At 45.5% G+C, this 17,704-nt stretch overlaps 4 protein-coding genes across 4 annotated transcripts; all 4 read left to right on the forward strand.

Moving 5' to 3' along the window:
- Positions 1–5,653: 5,653 nt before the first annotated feature.
- On the forward strand, positions 5,654–5,874 carry PAAG_11077 (hypothetical protein; the record flags this gene model as incomplete). Its single annotated transcript, XM_015846785.1, has 2 exons — positions 5,654–5,689; positions 5,761–5,874. 2 exons carry the CDS (start codon positions 5,654–5,656, stop codon positions 5,872–5,874), a joined length of 150 nt encoding a protein of 49 aa, XP_015703589.1.
- Positions 5,875–7,808: 1,934 nt separating this feature from the next.
- PAAG_11078 (hypothetical protein) lies at positions 7,809–8,018 on the forward strand (the record flags this gene model as incomplete). Its single annotated transcript, XM_015846786.1, has 1 exon — positions 7,809–8,018. The coding sequence occupies one exon, from the start codon at positions 7,809–7,811 to the stop codon at positions 8,016–8,018; it is 210 nt and encodes a 69-aa protein (XP_015703590.1).
- A 4,553-nt stretch (positions 8,019–12,571) lies between these two features.
- On the forward strand, positions 12,572–14,230 carry PAAG_00255 (vacuolar calcium ion transporter; the record flags this gene model as incomplete). Its single annotated transcript, XM_015843958.1, has 3 exons — positions 12,572–12,988; positions 13,063–13,937; positions 14,110–14,230. The coding sequence occupies 3 exons, from the start codon at positions 12,572–12,574 to the stop codon at positions 14,228–14,230; spliced, it is 1,413 nt and encodes a 470-aa protein (XP_015700293.1).
- A 1,642-nt stretch (positions 14,231–15,872) lies between these two features.
- PAAG_00256 (hypothetical protein) lies at positions 15,873–17,353 on the forward strand (the record flags this gene model as incomplete). The annotated part of the gene is made up of 3 exons (XM_002797671.1): positions 15,873–16,313; positions 16,429–16,800; positions 16,919–17,353. The coding sequence occupies 3 exons, from the start codon at positions 15,873–15,875 to the stop codon at positions 17,351–17,353; spliced, it is 1,248 nt and encodes a 415-aa protein (XP_002797717.1).
- Positions 17,354–17,704: the final 351 nt, after the last annotated feature.

The raw sequence follows: 17,704 nt of genomic DNA on the forward strand, positions 1-17,704 counted from the left end.
TAGACTCAAGTCTGCTCTGCTACTCTCCAGCAGCCAGTAAACTTCGTCGACCTGTAAATGCCCAATCGACACAATGGTCGCAGCGCATGACAAGTCGCCTTTCATTCGAGATGCCTTCGATTGACGATTTTACGATATCGATTACTTTCCCTCATCTTTCGGAGAACGGCTTTGGGCGATTGAAGCTGGGTCAGCTTGGCCTTACTTGATAGCTACTCATGTTTTCTACCTCTTCCTTTTTGCGCATGGCCCATGGTTCTGTTCGCACCTACAGATAGACTAATGTTTTGGGGGATGTTGAGATTTTCTTTCATTCGCTCTTTTCTTTTTTTGCACACTGTTTTGTTTATGTTATTTTGCGGAGAGTTAATGGATGAGGAGGTGGAAGTTGTTAATTTGAGTTATTGCGGGGAGTGAGTTGAGATTGTCCAATCTGAGCTTGATAATCCTGATTGATGGCTAAGGCGTTTCATTGACCTTCTTTCGATGGCCCGGGAAGGAAATTTGGTGGGACTTCTCGATCCTGTTTCCTTTCTCTAGAATAGTGACATGGAGAAGCTAGCTTATTCAATGGAAATGCCTCATCAATCATTTTTTGCTTCTTAACTTTCCTTTATCATTTTTTTTTTTAAAAAAACAAACCACAAAAAAATCTCGGACATTTTCCTTTTGTGAAATTTTTGGTTTTAGTCTGAATGACTCGCATAACAAGTGTAAATGGACCTATATCAGGGGCTCCTAAGTTTCAATTACTTCGTAATGTTCTAGCTCTTGGGAATCCTTGATTTCGACCGACAAATCCGGGTTTCAAATCTCTTTGATTCATGCAACCTACAACGCACAATACCTCCACATTTCATTTCATTTCATTTCATTTCATTTCATTTCAAAAAAAAAAAAAAAAAAAAGGAAAACTGGGGTGTGATATCGTGGAGAATGGATAGATTTCACATGCGGGATGAACACATCAATTCATCATCCTGTCCCGACTGGAGTGAGCTGAAGCTGGAACACCTGACTGGTCTTCTTCTTTGATCCCCCGGCCTTTGCGGTTTATAACTGGTTGACACGGGAAATGCACGACAGGTCAATATGATGGGAACATATCACGGGCATTGTTATAAAAATAGAATAAAATGCTCCAAAATTTACTCTCCATATCTGCATTTGTGGCTAAACGCCTCTCTTCCAACGTGGAAAGTTTGGCTCGTCCTTTGCTCATTCGCTCGTTCGTCTGGCTTTGCTTGTCTCCCGCAGAACGATGGGCTTGATTTTGGTGGTGGCGGAGACCCTGGGCCTAGCCAATAGCATGTCCAGCTGCCACCACTCCACCAAACACCAAACGGGAGGGAGAGAAGACAGGTTTTGTTCCCTGTAGGCCCTCGCGCGGGATGTGGGGTTGTGGGCGTGGGGAAGCCGTGTGATTGATCGAAATCTAACATTCATGTAGTTGTCATCGGGGCTGATCTAGAGCATTTTAGAGTCATGCTTTTCGGCTGACCGTGACGACCAGTCAGGGCTGAGGCGTTGTGGAGGCAGGGCATCTTCTTTCCAGCGACTGAGAGCCCAATCAGAACGAGCCTTGCTTCAAATGACCAGCATTTAGATCAAGCTTTGAGATCTCGGAAGTTTACAAACTTCGTTGTTGCAAAGATCATCAAGGCATCGGTCCGCATACAAACAGGAATCTTGTGATTTACTAACACTTCCGAAAAGGTAAACCAAACCCAAGGTGGCTTTTTCAAAAGAGCCAAAATAAAGCCATTCTCGAGGTTCCTAAACATGAACCTGGCTGGGGTCTACTGCGTAGGAATCAAGTAGCCAGGATTTATTTGGGGAGGTCGTCTCGGACAATATCCACAATCGGGGCTCGAACTGTGGAGTTAGAGTTTACGCGCTAAGTCAGTGCTAAAGAGAAGCAAGCAAAGGCTCTGTATCAACGTCAACAGCATGCAGTCGGACAGCAGAAAGTGAGATCTTCACAATAGGAGGCAAAAGTTTGGATCCGCTTGTGGTTTTCGCCCTCTCAAAAGAACAATTATCGCAAGTTGTGAAGTGGGGGGTTCAACCATCGCGGAATGCGCTTCGTTGAGACTTCCACCCGGTTTGATGGGCGATCACCCCCTTTTTTTGGGCTAGCGGCTGTGCTTCTTTCGCCTCCGCCGGCCTCTTACAGGCCAGCTTCCTCCTGAAACTGCTAAAAAAAACGGCACTCTCTTTGGCCTCTTGGCCGTGTGTTGGTTGCATAAAGAGACTGAGGACATAACCCCTGCCTTGGTTCGATAATCTCTTTTTTTCATAGCAATAATTCTGAAAGAGTATAAACAGGGAATTGTTTGTTGGCGTCACTGTTTTGTCCTCTTCTCTAGTTCCTGTTCTCACCAAATGTCTATTTCTCGCTGTTTTGAGGACATGGTATCCACTTAATATTATCGGGGTTGAGAGGAGAAATGGTCTAAATGAGATCTACATTGCTGAATCCCAATACCACGACCGGTGTTGATGGGCTGGCCTCCAGCGCAAAGGAGTTGTTTCAAAGTCTAAAGCTGCGTTTTCGGTCCACTGTTGCAAGTATGTTTGGGTGAATTCAATTAATCCATGTGGGGTTCATGGCAAATATTCCCTCTTATAACCACCCTTCTCATACACATTAAACTAAATGCATGATCGTACCCACGAACCCAATCCAAGCAGACGGGGATTCCGATCCTCTTTACCCTCGGCTTCAGATTTATTCTCATGCCGGGGCATCTGGAAGCCGTCTTGCTTTACCGACTAAGTGCCGATATCAACTTGACACCTTGAGGTGGTTAATTTCCCGTTCTGGATCGTGAGAATTAGGATTACCCACAATTAGTAAAACGTCATATAGAGCACTTTTTCAAGATTGTGCCCCATGAATCCAATGCAAGCAGACGGGGATGCTGATCCTCTTTATCCTCGGTTTCAGATTTATTCCCATGCGAGGCATCTGGAACCCGCCTTGCATTACTGAATAAGTGCTGAGATCAACTTACCACCTTGAGGTGGATAATTTCACGTTCTGGATCGCCAGAATTAAGATCTGACGGTGTGCAAAGCTACTCTGAACAAGTCAGCTTTTGCAAATCGCAATTTGACTGTTCTCTAGTTGCAGTTGTGTTCATGATCCTGTGTCCCTTCTTTGCGCCCTTTTTCTGTGCTTCTCGGTGATGTGGCCTTGGAAGATGTAAATGATGTTGCATTTTTGTGGGATTGACTTGAACTTTTTGACTCCAAGAGGTGGAGTCGCACATCCTTGGTGACGGTGATTCTGGGGGGTATAAGGAATAGTCTCATTATTTGCAGCAGGGTGATCAAGGCAACGCATGGAAAGCACTGTGAATATGGAATAGCAGCTGAAGAGGATGGGGTGTATATCCATCCCCTCTGGCAATCTTGCGGAGGTAAAGACCACATTATCTTTTACCACCTCGCAGAGTTGCCCAAGGTAGGCTGTATTGATTTTTCGACTCTCCACGAGCTTATATTTAATTGCGTCTAGCCAGATATCATAAGGAGGAAGTGCTAATCATCTTGAAGAAAATTGATCAGGTCCCTTTGCTGATACTTCAAAGAGCTTTGTACCTGCAGCATTCTTCAAAGAGCCTGCAAGAGCTTGTTTACCGTAAAATCTGTTAAATGCTCCAACACCCGTTAGCTCCCAATCACGACCTGGTCCATCTTATCGCGCTGGATTTATATATGGAGAGGTTCACCATTCTGCTTATCACCTTCACGGACAACAGACAGGCTGGATCCAAGGCCCAACTGATCGGGAACATTACACCAACCGTACGGCCCAGATGAGCGAAAGAAGGTTCCAGGAAGTATGGGGGAGAAGTCCTTAGAAGATTTGGGTAACAAAGGGCCCTAGGAACATGGACTCTGACAGACGAGTGTTGAACACACTTGATGATGATGCTGCAGATGACATGGATGAAAAGGAATAAGAACGAATGAGAAGACTCAGATGACTGGGAGAAATCTGATGGTAGGGGTCACCCGTCACACTTGCTCAACTGATGGATGGGCGGTCAATGCCTTGATTGATACTCCCAAAACTGAAGAGTGGTGAACAGGGTTCAATACTTTGCTTTCAGGAGAATAAATCACCTGCTTGTAGCTGAAAATCGAAATCAACAGCAATTCTTTGCTGGATCGGGAGCATCACCAAACTCACGCACATAATTCGGGACATGTGTCTAATACGTATAGTGAGGACCGCATTACCCAACAAATAATGATACCAGAACCCACTGTGTGGTATTTCGTATATCATCCGCAAAACGGTGCGTTGGGGCGAGTGGAGGCATCTCTGGCAGCTCACGCCCCTCTCGCAAGCACTAACACGACGCTGTAACTTGCAAAGGTTAAAGCAAAGTTGAGGAGCCAAATTTATGACACGTTGCCAGATATACTCCTCAGGTCAGTCATGAGGTGCTCATCGGCAGCGCTGGGTAGGCTAGTTGCACAGGACTGGTGAGGATTTGTGGTTAACGGGAGAAAATATGTCCTGTACATTCGTATATATTGAGCATCGCTGAAAAGAGCAATCATTGCATGCACGCAAGTATTGAAATGGGCATGAAAACATCTAGAAGGCCGACATCTGGCCAGACGCGGATTTTAAGAGCGTAACGGCCGCGCGAAGGTGTTAAGCTATTTTTCGGTTTGAAGATGTGACAACAAGGTTAGGAGAGTATAATGTTCGTTCCATGGTTGTTGCCCTGGAGCGGCAAGTTTAACTTTATATCTTCCTCATAGATCGGAACCGTACAATCACACCGTGCCATACAATCTTGCTAGCAGAGCTAAGATAATAGAAGAAAGATCTTCAGACATCTGTCAGCCTCCTACCAAGAGGTATGAGGAGTTCAGGATGAGTTATTCTTGGGGGAGATCCGACATACGATGCCACAGCCATCTCGTTCGTTCCTTTAGGGATGAGATGGCGTTTCGAAGGAGGTGAGTTTCTATAAATTCGCGTAGTTATATAAGATCAATATCATGTGATCTTGCGACCGACCAAAGCTAGATCTTGACATCCATCTCTCTTCGTTCATTCGACTCCCAAAAGCCAGCTGAACCCCCGATGAGTATGATCTTGTTACTTCCAAACAGTGGAGTCCTTTACATCATTTTATCGTCGACCTTGATTTCCTTGGAAATACAGTGTTATCGCGAGCACTGTTGCTCAAAAGCATCTCTCTGGTTTCTTCTGTGACGAATTCGTGCGATCATACCCCAGCTGCACATTCCCTCCATCACATGACGAGCTGGAATGGATTCGAGAACTGCAAGCAGGTACAGAATGCATATAGATATTTCTCTTCAATCACCCCGTATTTTTTGGGTACGCCTCCTTGTACCTTCTAACACGATGTGTGGGCCGTGACACCGCCATAGCCCTTGCGGGCAAGGCATATATCGACTCGTAAGGAAGCATTATACGTCTCAAAATTAAAACGGTGTTTTATCGAAATGCGTCTGCATCTCCGAGATTGGTTTCAATTTCTACGACGAACTGGCGCCCTTTGTACTTCACGCGAGATGATGAGGTCTCCTTAGGTGTGGCAGTCTTTGAATCCATAGCTCATCTCCCACCATACGTCTTGCCGATGTAATGCACATCATGGCCTATTTCTCACTTGGGAGGAATACGGGATATGTCAGTCTCGGTCGTGCCTTTAGGGGAGCTGTTAGTCTCTATAAGTTTCTTCACAACTCGTTGACATCTAGAGTCGATTAAAAAGTGCGCCCATTTTGGGTCTGACTCCCAAAATTCCTAATGTGGATATCGTTCTAGCGTCCCATGCAAATGGTGCACTCGGAAATTCCCATCCCCCTACCTAAGCCGATACATGATCCAGGCTGGCTCCTGATATGCGTTGCCTACCAAAAATCTGGCTTTATTCATGTGCAGTTAAGCAGCTGCTTTTGTCCAAGTTGATTCCTGAATCAGTACGATATTGCATAGTTGCCGAAATCCTTTTGGCACTGTTGTTTTGTGCCAGATTTTCAGATGAGCTTCAATGGACTTTTTCACATGAGTGTCGACGGGTTGCACGCTTAACATTCTATATTTCACAGCAGTCAATGAACTACAGATCCCACGAGAATCTGCACATTTTTAAACTGGAAAGATGACCTGAGGAGCTGTAGACAAAATTCCTCGTGATTTCTCTGCTTTTTCATGATATGGAGATGCTGGATATTCTGATTTCATGGAGTTTGTTCACAAAAACCGCGGCGCAATCAATGCCCATTATCACCTTCGAATTATGATGGGAGATTCTGAAAACCTGTTCTTTGGGAGCAGCCAAATGTTTATTAGATCCCTCCTGTGTTAGCCATTGCAGCAATGAATCTGTACTGCCTTCATAACCACATCCATGTTCAATTCTCAAACATTTCTCTCTGCACTGCGATTACTCTATGGAGCCAACATCGCTGGTTCCTGGCCCTCTCAACACGAGTTTCGCATCTCTTTTCTGGACTCCACCGCATGGTTTCTCTGGTTTCGAGTTGACAGCTTGTTTAAATGGTATCGTGGGGCTGATGGTCTTGTGAAGCGTCCTGGTCCTTCCTCCTGAAATGGAGATACGGGACAAGCGCGGTATATGTTACTTTTGGAAGTTCATATATTGACCCTGGGCTCCCTTTACTACTTCGCGACCACCTTTGATGCAAGTTTTCCTACTTCCATGTTAGATATTTGTGACAATTATTTAATGGATTTGCTATGCTCTTTAGGATGTTTGGGATCGCTACAACGGAACCATGACAAAGAAATCTCCCCGAGTGCTCTTATGTTCACATATAAGGGATGCGCATCGCAGTATCGTTTGAACACATCCCACCCAACAAATTGCTGTTTTCAAGATTTTCTTGAGAATCGAATATCGAAACATCTAATCCAATTTTGAGTAAGGAATTTGGAGAAATTGATGGAGAGAAGGTAGGACGAAATTGACCCAGATCACAATATGGTTTATGAAAGGGAAACGGAGCAGTTCGTGTGGTCTTATTCGCTTTTCGTTCCGTATGACTGGAGAAAATTTAATGTCTGGGAGATATGGTGATACTGAGGTTTCCTTTCTAACTGATACATCTAGGGTTGAGAAGATATCACAAGGTATGAACAAACAGACAAATTATATGGCATCTGTTCCCTTAATGTCTGTTATTCCCTCTCTTTCGACTTTGCTAGTTAAACTAAGTGACTAAGGTCTCTGCTTGTTAACAGGTCCAAGTTTCCTTGGAAATCCTCCTTTGTTCTAGTGAGCTCATTTTAATCAAGTGTCGAAACACACCTGGTTACCATTTCTTTGTCGGAAATCGCTCGGGCACTCTTTTGGCTCTTGAGTATCCGATTTCATTCATCTCGTCGGGATGGATCCATGGATCAAGTCCCCAATTTTGTCCGGGACGGGCCGTTGCGAATTTCGGATAGAAATCTAGAATCACGCCCTCTCCAACCCCCGGATATTGTTGAGGCAAAGTGCAACGTTTGCGGTCCCCCACATTCCCACCTTGGTTCACCCATGGTTGGAATCTCATCGGTGATGGGCGTTTAACGTTTACATCTTACTGTCTCATGGAGTTACTGGCCGTCCTCGACAAGAAACGGTGATGTTGGGCCCCTGGCTCTTGTACTTCAAACGGTCTTCCGATATTGAATTTATTTCGTTTGATTACGACTGGCTGCTAGACTAGTCATCCTTTTCATGTTCAGTCAGTTTCATTTTGAAAACTTCTGAAGGCGGACTTTTGTCACAGGACTTAAAATGTTGTGTACCTCTTTGGAGTTGGTTGATGAATTTGAACCCTATATTTCCCATAATTATATCGATTCATCCAAGTCTGCTAACACAGGATATCTCGCTGACGGTAAACAGCATGGGTTATTGCAAGGATCAGCTAAAGAACTTGCTGATAGTTCAAAAGGCCATCAGAGACTATGGAAATCCTCCATGAGCAGCGGATATGAGACTTGAGCTTGGTATCGTCCTCCTTGCAAATGCTCATTCGGTGTTTGAGAGCTGGGTACATTGACTCTTGTTGCTTGTGGGCAACAGATAGGGCAACGTAGCTGTTGATGTTGAAGAGAATACCGATCACTTCGAATGGGCTCGGACTTAGCTCACACTGATCTCGTGGAAGCAAAGTGACGATGAGCTTTACGGGAAGCTTGATCGAATCCTATCCTGTCGCCTATCTTCCGTTTCTCATCAAATTGCCGAAACTCTGGCGAGGAGTCATGCCATTCAATGCCCATGTTACCTGTTAGTGGACCAGAGCTGTCGATGTATCTTTTCTTCATCACAATGCTCACTTCATTCCAGTTTTGCATCTGATAGAATGCGCTAAAAAAAAAAAAAAAAAAAAAAGCCAGGGAACAGGGAATAAGGGGTAAATTACCAACCATGGCCTCCTGCCTCTGAACATTTCTAGCTGATATCAACTACATCTACGTCGAACCTGAGGATCTACACAACAGGGTCCACTGTTATGCAGTGTCGGACAACGCAATTCGATATCTTTCAGATGGAAATGGCTTCAGATGACTCGCAGATAACAAAAGACAGGAAGAAATGCACCCTGCGGTTTTTTTCTTTTTTAATCTACGGGGTATACAGATCTTCTATCTACATTTGTTAAGATTGGATATCCATCCACTTCCCTCACGGACGCTCCCCCCCCTCCTCTTTTTTTTTCAGTCCAGTCCTCTCGCAGGCAGTTGGCTCAGAGAGGACGGAACGGCCTTCGAACGTCGTCGACCATCCGAAGAGCAGCCAGTCTACATATAAGCTCTTCCCCCTGTGGCCACCAGATTCTTAGTTGTTTCCCAACAGCTACTCGAAGCTAAAAGGATCATTGCGGGTGTTACTGTCCTTCTGACTGTCCAGTTCAATCTCCTCCGATCAATGGGCGCTAGCTAGTCAGATGCAAAGTGAATAACTAACCTTCCTCAGATTGTTCAAGACACACGTAACTTCTTGGTGCCGACTTCAGGGAGTATCTAGGAGAATATGTGAAGAGACGAGCCTCAAAAGGACTTTCAAGGCTCTTATTATACATGTTTCTTCGTTTCTCCATTCTTTACCTCCCCCAACCCCTCTTCACCTGTCCTTCCCACTTTCTAATATCAATGTTTCAATGTCTCCCATGCTTTAATGGATCCTAGGCTATTTTATAGATAAATGAATACCTATCTCCACCCATTCCTTCCACGTTCCATATAACTCTTTTATTTCAATATTATTTCAATATTTCCCCCCCCCCCCCCCCCCCCCCCTGGGTGATATCTATGTACATATATACACGAAGGTTGCCTTTCCAAGCCCCGCCAACCACTCACGCGCCGAGTGCAACACCCAAAAATGTTCCCAGCGAATTACATGGCCAAAAGTTGCCCAGCCAGGACGGCGTAGATTTTTCTCCATGGGGTTCCCTGGCTTTTAATAGATCATCAAACGGTGCGAACGCTTAGCCTCCCCCACCAACCCACTCTTCCTAGGTATCAACCGTATCAGCAGCCCGTGCAAAGTAACATACAACGACCGCGGAAAGTCAAAAAGTTCACGTTCGTTCGCCTTGGAAGTGCAAATCCTATGATCAATCACTGCCCCGCATAGCCGATCCCTGATCGATGCCCAAATCGAGTGACGGGTAATTTTTATTTGCTGGTCGCTGGTTGGGTAAGTATCATGCTAAGGTTAGAGAGGGTTTCTTGAGAGTTGGGCTCTTGAGAGTTTTCTGTCTGTATGATTATGATATGATACGTGGCGGTGTTTGTGGGGGGAGGGGTGTTTTTTTTTTTTTTTTTTTTTTTTTTTTTTTTTTTTTTTTTGGGGTTGGGTAACTTTCTGTTTTCCGGCGAGATTGTTAGGAGCAAGCGGTAAGCAAGCGGTGTGAAGAAATTTTATCTCTGTTCTTTTCCCCCCCATTTTCCAATTCCAATTCCAATTTTATTTTTATTTTTATTTTTATTTTTATTTCTCGCTTTAAAGTTTTCTGCTTCTTTTTAACCCTGTTTTGCTTTTAACCAGGCTGATGTTCCAGAATTCGATCGAATTTCATATGAAGTGAAGTGCAAATAACTAAAGGCGGAGGGGGCCAACTCCTCCGTGCTCTGAGGATATTTATGTCGTCGTCACGATTTTCATGGATTATTTCGGAGTTCTTGGGGATGGGTTGGGCTGAACGTCTTCAGCCAGGATGAGAGGAAGGGAATTGGAAAAAGATTGACAGTGATATCTTTTCTTTGCTTCTCTCTTTTCATCACAATGGAACGGAGTACTCATTGTTTACCTCCTGTGATACATCTTACATCTTTCACATGCACATCTGCATCATGGTGCGGCTTGTTTTACGGACAATTTAACTGGTCCAGCATGGGGTTAAGTGGGGCTGTGCAAAATCAAGCCTGGTCAAGGTTTGATTGTCATCTCGTGTCATCATTGATCGATGCTGAACGGTTTTTTTTTTTTTTTTTTTTTTTCCGGCACAAGTTTAGTTCCTGAGGTTTTGTTGGTGAGAAGCCATGAGAAGCCAGAAGGTGACTGAGGAGATGATGATTGCCAGGCAAGTTGGCGAGAAAAACATCTTGCATGGTATTACTGTCAGGACTGAGCCGTCAATTGAGAAGAATTTAGGTGGTTATGTTTTTCGTAGAAGTATCGATGTTTGCGGTAGTTATCAGGAATTTCAAAATGCTCTCTGCTTTGTAGTTATCATTCCCGACGTCGCAAAAAAAGGAGATGGATGGAACCAAAAAAAAAAAAAAAAAAAAAAAAAAGAAAACAAAAATCAAAAAAATTAGAACAAATCCCACCAGTAGCCTGTGGCCCGGTAGTTGAGAAGTTGTCCCGTAGGCAATGGAGATTCCACAATTCCACACGGAAGAGCTATCCATACGAAGTATATATATGAATGCGATGCTTGACTTCGGTCTCTCCCATTCACCCAGCCGCAAACATCCTGCGTGCATCTTGCTTTCTTCTCTTCTCCGTCACACTACCACTGCCACAATCACCACAAGAAGAAGAAGAAGAGGAAGAAGAAGCCACAATTCGCTGTGTTGCAGATAGCTAACAAAACCAGGGAATTCATTGTTGTTTGATGATTCCTGGAAAGGTTGTCCCTTGATTTAAGACCGGTACGTACTATTACTTCCTCTCCCGGAGCACAGGTCGAGGAATGTGTGTATCGTGTCGGGCGGTTAAACCCCGCCGCCTCTTGTCCCCGAGTGATGGCGATCCAGCATGGGCTATGGCCAGAAGCAAATGGAATGGAGGGCAAGAGAAGAGAAACCATCCTGTTTGCGGGGACATTTTGATATTATTGCCCAGCGGCGGTTCTCTTTTGGCCGTTTGGAGCGATAGTTAAGAGTGATGAAACGTATCCCAGGCGTATCCCAGGCGAATCCCAGACGAATCCCCAAGCAGATCAGGTTTTCCCCAAGTCCCTCCCAAGTTATCAACCTCTGCCCCACTCCTTGAGAGAGTCATCGACGGTTCTTCCATGATCATCCCTAGCCAGACGTTCTCCCCGAGTTACCCGAAGTATGTTTTCCTGGCCTTGTCCCCCGGCTCTGGAAACTACAAGCATAAGATTAAGAATAATCGTTAACTAACCAAACGCCCTTCGCGACTGTCCAGCCACGCAGAGGAATAGGCAGATACACTCATCCCACCTCAAGAGTGTTGAGGCTGTGCTGTTACGCATTTTATTTCAGAGTTTTCCGTCGATTTAACCACTTTCCCGGTGTCGCTCGCTCGCTTTTTGCTTGATCAGTGGTCAAATATTTAACTAATAAAATGGGTAAGCAGTCAACTATTCTATTATCCGATCCATTCCTCTTGTTGATCCCTCGATCTCCTGCATCTTCCGCAGATCATACTTTGTTTTGGATTCTATATAGCTATTCTGTTGTTATCTTTTGTCACTCCTCCTTAATTAAAATATCTACTCTGTGTACCTTAGGTCTTGTGTCCGCTTTTTGCCCTAAGTTTAACCTAATTGTCTTTTCAGCTCTTCCATTTCGCCTCTTTACTGTTAGCTACCCTCTTGACCTTACGACCGTATACATCACCATCCTCCTCCCCCGTTCTATGCTTCTGGCCTCAGGAAATCTTCAGATTGGCCTGTTTATTCCTCTCTCTACCCCTCTCTCCTTCTCAGTGTACTCCCTATCCCCATCCGTATCTCTCGGGTTCTGCCCTGTCAGCCCTGTTATGTTCCAACGGTTCTCAGCCTTACCTTTATCGCTGTGGCTTGTTCCCCCCACCCAAGCTGTAGCACAAGCTGTAGTCCTTTTCCCCTCCAATAAATACATTTGAAAAGATTGAAAAGCAAAAAAAAAAAAAAAGAAAAGGAAAGGAAAGGAAAGGAAAAAAGGACTAACCCTGCTCCTCTCCGCCCTGTGGCTGGGGACCGCTTCTGGTCTACCCTCCCATGACTTGGCCCTTCTGATTGCTCTCTCCATTGGATAGCTGCCACCCGCATCACCCACGAATTCCGCCGCCATTACCGATCAATCACTTCAATGCCCCGCTCCGATTCCCTTAACCGGGACGGCAATGGCTATCCCACCGACCACACCAGTTTGCTCCCCACAAATAGCAACAGATGTGCCTGCTCACACCGTCCCAACAACCACCGGACGCGACCGTTCTGGTGGCATCACCATAGTCCCTGGGTGCACTATCCGTCTGAAGCTGTACGCCTGACATACGCCACCCTCACCAGCAACTATGTTAATATCCTGCTTTTCTTCGTGCCGCTGGGCATGGTATCGAGTAAAGTTGGCTGGTCCCCAACAACTACTTTCATTCTTAACTTTCTTGCTATTATTCCGCTGGCGTCGTTGCTGAGTTTTGCGACGGAGGAGTTGGCTGCGACGTTGGGGGAGACGTTGGGCGGTTTGCTCAATGCAACATTTGGAAATGCGGTGGAGCTTATTGTTTGTACTATTCTGTAATGCTCGTTTTAATATAGGCACATACAACCTTGCTAACCACTGTCACTGCGCAATAGGTAAGTATCGTCGCACTCAAGGATAACGAAATACGCGTCGTCCAGGCTAGTATGCTCGGTAGCATCCTCTCCAACATTCTACTGGTGCTGGGCTGCTGCTTCTTCGTCGGAGGCATGCGCCACCGTGAACAAACCTTCAACTCAACTGTAGCTTCGACAATGTCGTCGCTGATGGCCGTAGCGTCCGCATCCCTGATCATCCCTGCCACACTGTATGCGGCCCTGACCAACTCCAAATCCGACACCCACGGCAACATCCTCATCCTCTCCCATGGTACCGCCCTCATCCTGCTCATCCTTTATGTTATGTACCTATACTTCCAGCTAAAATCGCACACGCATCTATTCGAAAAGGAGAACGACAACAACAACGCCGATGCAGTGAATAGGATTGAAGGGGGTGAGCGGGGAGAACAAGTAGTGGAAGGTGCTGAATCAGACCAGGAAGAGCGCATCCTAAACCCCTGGGCCGCTGCCATAGTCCTCTGCATCGTCACGGTCGCCGTCTCCATTTGCGCCGAATTCCTCGTCGGCACAATCAACAGCATCGTCGCAGACGCACACATCAGCAAGACTTTCATCGGTCTCATCCTGATCCCCATTGTGGGCAATGCGGCTGAGCACGTCACCGCCATCGTGGTCGCGTACAAGAACAAAATGGACCTGGCGATCGGTGTAGCCATCGGGAGCAGTTTGCAGATTGCGCTCTTCGTGACGCCGTTCCTGGTTATTTTGGGATGGATTATGGGGCGGGATATGACGTTGCATTTCCATTCGTTTGAGACTGTGACGTTCTTTTTGTCGCAGCTTGTTGTCACGTTGTTGATTCAGGATGGGAAGTCGAACTATTTGGAGGGAGGGTTGTGTCTTGGGCTGTAAGTTTTCTTTCTTTCCTCTCCCTTTTCTTGTGTGCCGTTTTATCTTTGAATTTATTATTTATTACTTATTTTTTTTACTGTTTATTTATTTATTTTTTCGGTTTCTTGTCATTGTTCTGCGATGTTCATTTAGGAACTAAGCTAACCACAACGCCCTGCGATATATCAGGTATGTCATCATTTCACTCGCCTTCTACGTCTACCCGGACGATGCGGAGGATATCGGCGCCAGCATCCTCTCCAGCATCGCTGGCCTGGCTACGGGATCTAACTCAACTATCACAGCATAAATCGCCATTTGATTATATTCGATTTATTGGTTCATAGATATGAATAATCATCATCTTTTTTTTTTCTTATCAATTTCTACTTGCTATTTCCCCTGTTTCAGTGTGCTTTGCTCTCCATTCTCCCTCCGGTCCTTCTCGTCCTCATTATATTCATGTCTCTTCATGGCTCATACAGCCCAACCCCTATCTTTTTTTTTTTTTTTTTTTTTTTTTTGGTTTTGTCCTCACAATACACGACTATGAAAGAAAAGGGGGGAAAGAAGAAAAGAGAAATAAAATAAAAACGATTTCAATGAGGTCTAGGCAGTCTGGACCTCATCCTCTCTTCTTTTCTCATCTCTTCATTTCCAACCTTTCCCTTCTCTGTGCTTTTCCGGTCTTGAGTGTTCACGCCATTACAATGCAAGGCTGGACACGTCATATTATCTTCATATCCCTGGGCGGACGGTCTTGGATTACATTACACCTCCTTTCCTAAGAGTTCATGTTGGCTTTTATGGATACCCCTTTTCATATCATCTCCTTCAGAACTTGGTCGCATGGGTCGATCTGGTCATCTCTGCTAACCTAACCTAACCTGACCTGACCTGACCTGATCTGACCCGCAACAGACCCGCGATCCCCCCCATCCGTTGACTTATTTTCATTAAATTTGCGTTGTACATGTTATGCACCTTAAAAAACCTACGTCGATTGACTTATTTCGTTTTTTATACAACTGTACATACAGATTTGCATAAATAGTCAGTCTTCCAATACGTTGGTGAGAGATGTCTCCACATCCCCGTTTCTTGTTATCTTTTTTCTTATGTTATTTTAGTTTATATTCGATCTCTAGTTTTCTTTTCTAGCCCTGTATTTCATCTGTAATTTTTCATTTCCGGTTTGAGATGAGATGTGGGTTTGGGAGGGGTTTTTTTTTTTTCCTTCTTTATGATAAAAGGAAAAAATTGCAGAAATGATTTCACTCTGGCATGGATCAAATTGGATAATAATATATTCCTACCATATATATAGACCACACATCATCAAACGTGAATACCCCAATGCATGTACATACAGCTAGCTCATACTCTCACCCTTAACCCTGTTAAACTCGCTGCAGTAGCTGCCTGGAACATCACGTGTATATTCTTGGCATCTATTCCCAATCCGGCTCCGGTCAACATTGCCAAATTCCGAGCTCCAATATTTCCAGACGCCGAACCCGACGCATCCTGCTTTGGTGAAGGACTCGATTGGATTGTGTTTGCTATTCTCTAGACCTGTGGGATATCTGGACGTCTTGTTTGAACGGGACTGGATGCTTTTGGAGGTTTTCTCTCCGAGGAGATATTGATACGGCAACTCATCGACGGAACGACCGCCGGATCTCAGTGAATGCTTGAACAGGCAAGAAACGGAAGGGAAAGAGAAATGAATTAGGGAAGAAGGTCATATTTCTGTTTTCGGGACGGAAGACAAAAGAAGAAAGTTTAAAGTTGATGACATCTTGAAATTCGAACTTCAAAATTCGTGGATCAATTGAGATTTCATCTATCCTCGAAAGACGGTCAACCAACAATACCTACACCAAGTAGAAGAAAACGCGTCGCTGTGAGGGGAAAGAGTTGAAAATATATACAGTACAACCACCGCAAAAATGCCACCCCGTCTCACCATCCCCCGCTTCTCCTCCCTCCTCCGCCAATCTCACCAGCAATGCGCCGCCTCCAGATCGTCACCATCTGCGGGCGAAAACGCCATTCGCGCCCTTTCAACTATCACCATGAGGAATGCGGGGGACATCCTTCTTCGTCGGCCCGGTTTTGCCGTGCTGGCGTATCGGCCTCGTGCTTCGTCTTCGCGGCTCGTGTCTTCCAAGGGTGACGCGGGTGTGGGTGCGGGTGGCAAGGGGAAGGGGAAGGGGGGGAAGGGTGAAGGTAAGGGGAGAGGAGAGGAGGTTGTTGAGCGACAAGAGTCTGGGAGTGAATTAGGTAGTGTTAGTGAGGAGGCTGCGGAGATGGCGAAGATTATGGAGCGGAGGACGGAATGTGGAGAGGTTGGGGGGCCGGAGTTGTTACAGGGGAGTATGGTGGGAGATGTATGTTTGATTCCCCCTCCATTTTGGTTTTTGTTCTTGTTTTATTCATTGTGTGTGTGGATTTTGCTTTATGTTTGCGTTTACTGACTGATTGTTTTTGCGGTTTCTTTTGTAGATTTTGAAGAGGGATAAGGAAGCGTTGAAGAATGCTCCCAAGGTTTTGCAGGATCAACTGGCTGGCTCTTCTTCATCTTCTTCCTCCTCACCATCCGGCTCTAGGTCCTTCTCCACCTCTGCACGACTGAGGCAATTAAAAATGCAAGAGATGCCATCCGCTGCTGAAAACGATGCGTCTATTGCAGTTGTGCGAAGTATGATTAATCCTGCGACTGAGGAAAAGTTCGAGCAGGTGAAGAGGGAAGGGCTTAAATTCGATGTACCTGAGACATTGCCCAGGTCTGAACACTTAAAGCATCGCTACGATCCATTGCTAGACCAGTTTACGAAAATGCTCATGAGGCACGGAAAGTTGAGCGTTGCGCAGAAAGTGAGATTCTCTACCTAACGTTTTTTTTTAACCACCCTTCACCACCCTCCCCCTCTCCCCCTCCCCAGGCAAAACCAACATCTAGCAAACCACTAAACTAACAACCCCCACACCACAGCAAATGGACGCAATCCTCCACCACCTCCGCTCCTCCCCCGCCCCAATCCCAAACCCATCCTTCCCCCTCCTTCCAGGTCCCCCCGCCTCGCAATTTCCCCTAAACCCAATCCTCTACCTGACCCTAGTCATCGACTCCGTCTCCCCCCTTCTACGCATCAAGCAGCAACCAGGCGCTGCCGGTGGAGGTCGCTCGCTCCCGATCCCGCTCCCGCTAGCGCTTCGCCAACGCCGTCGAACGGCCATCAAGTGGATTCTCGACGCTTCGGAGAAGAGGAGGGATGCGGCGTTGGCTACGCGAGTGGCGCAGGAGATTATTGCGGTTGCTGAGGGAAAGAGTTCGGCGTGGGAGAAGAGGGGGATTGTGCATAAGCAGGCGACGGCGGCAAGGGCGAATATTAAGGCGTTGGGGATGAAGGGGAGGAAGAAGTTTTAGGTATTGGTTGTTGGGGTGGTGGGCAAGAAGTGGGTTCTGTATTCTATTATGGGAGGGTTGTTTTATATACATATATGCTGCTCTTGTCAAATGTTCCTCATCGGTTTTCCTTTGATTTCTTATTTAATATGATAATTTTTTGTAGGGCAAGTTCGGGAACAGATTTAATTACTGCTTGCATTCTTGTGCACATTAACATCTGAAGTTAGCAAAAAATTTTGCAGTTGCATTTTACATTGAGATGAAATACAATGTTATGTATGTTTTCACAATTGATTTTAGCAGGTGTATGTGCATTCGGAACATAGGATTTCAAGATTTACAAAAAAAAAAAAAAAAAAAAAAAAAAAA

Source organism: Paracoccidioides lutzii (assembly GCF_000150705.2).
Source record: "Paracoccidioides lutzii Pb01 unplaced genomic scaffold supercont2.1, whole genome shotgun sequence".
Taxonomy (NCBI): Eukaryota; Fungi; Ascomycota; class Eurotiomycetes; order Onygenales; family Ajellomycetaceae; genus Paracoccidioides; species Paracoccidioides lutzii.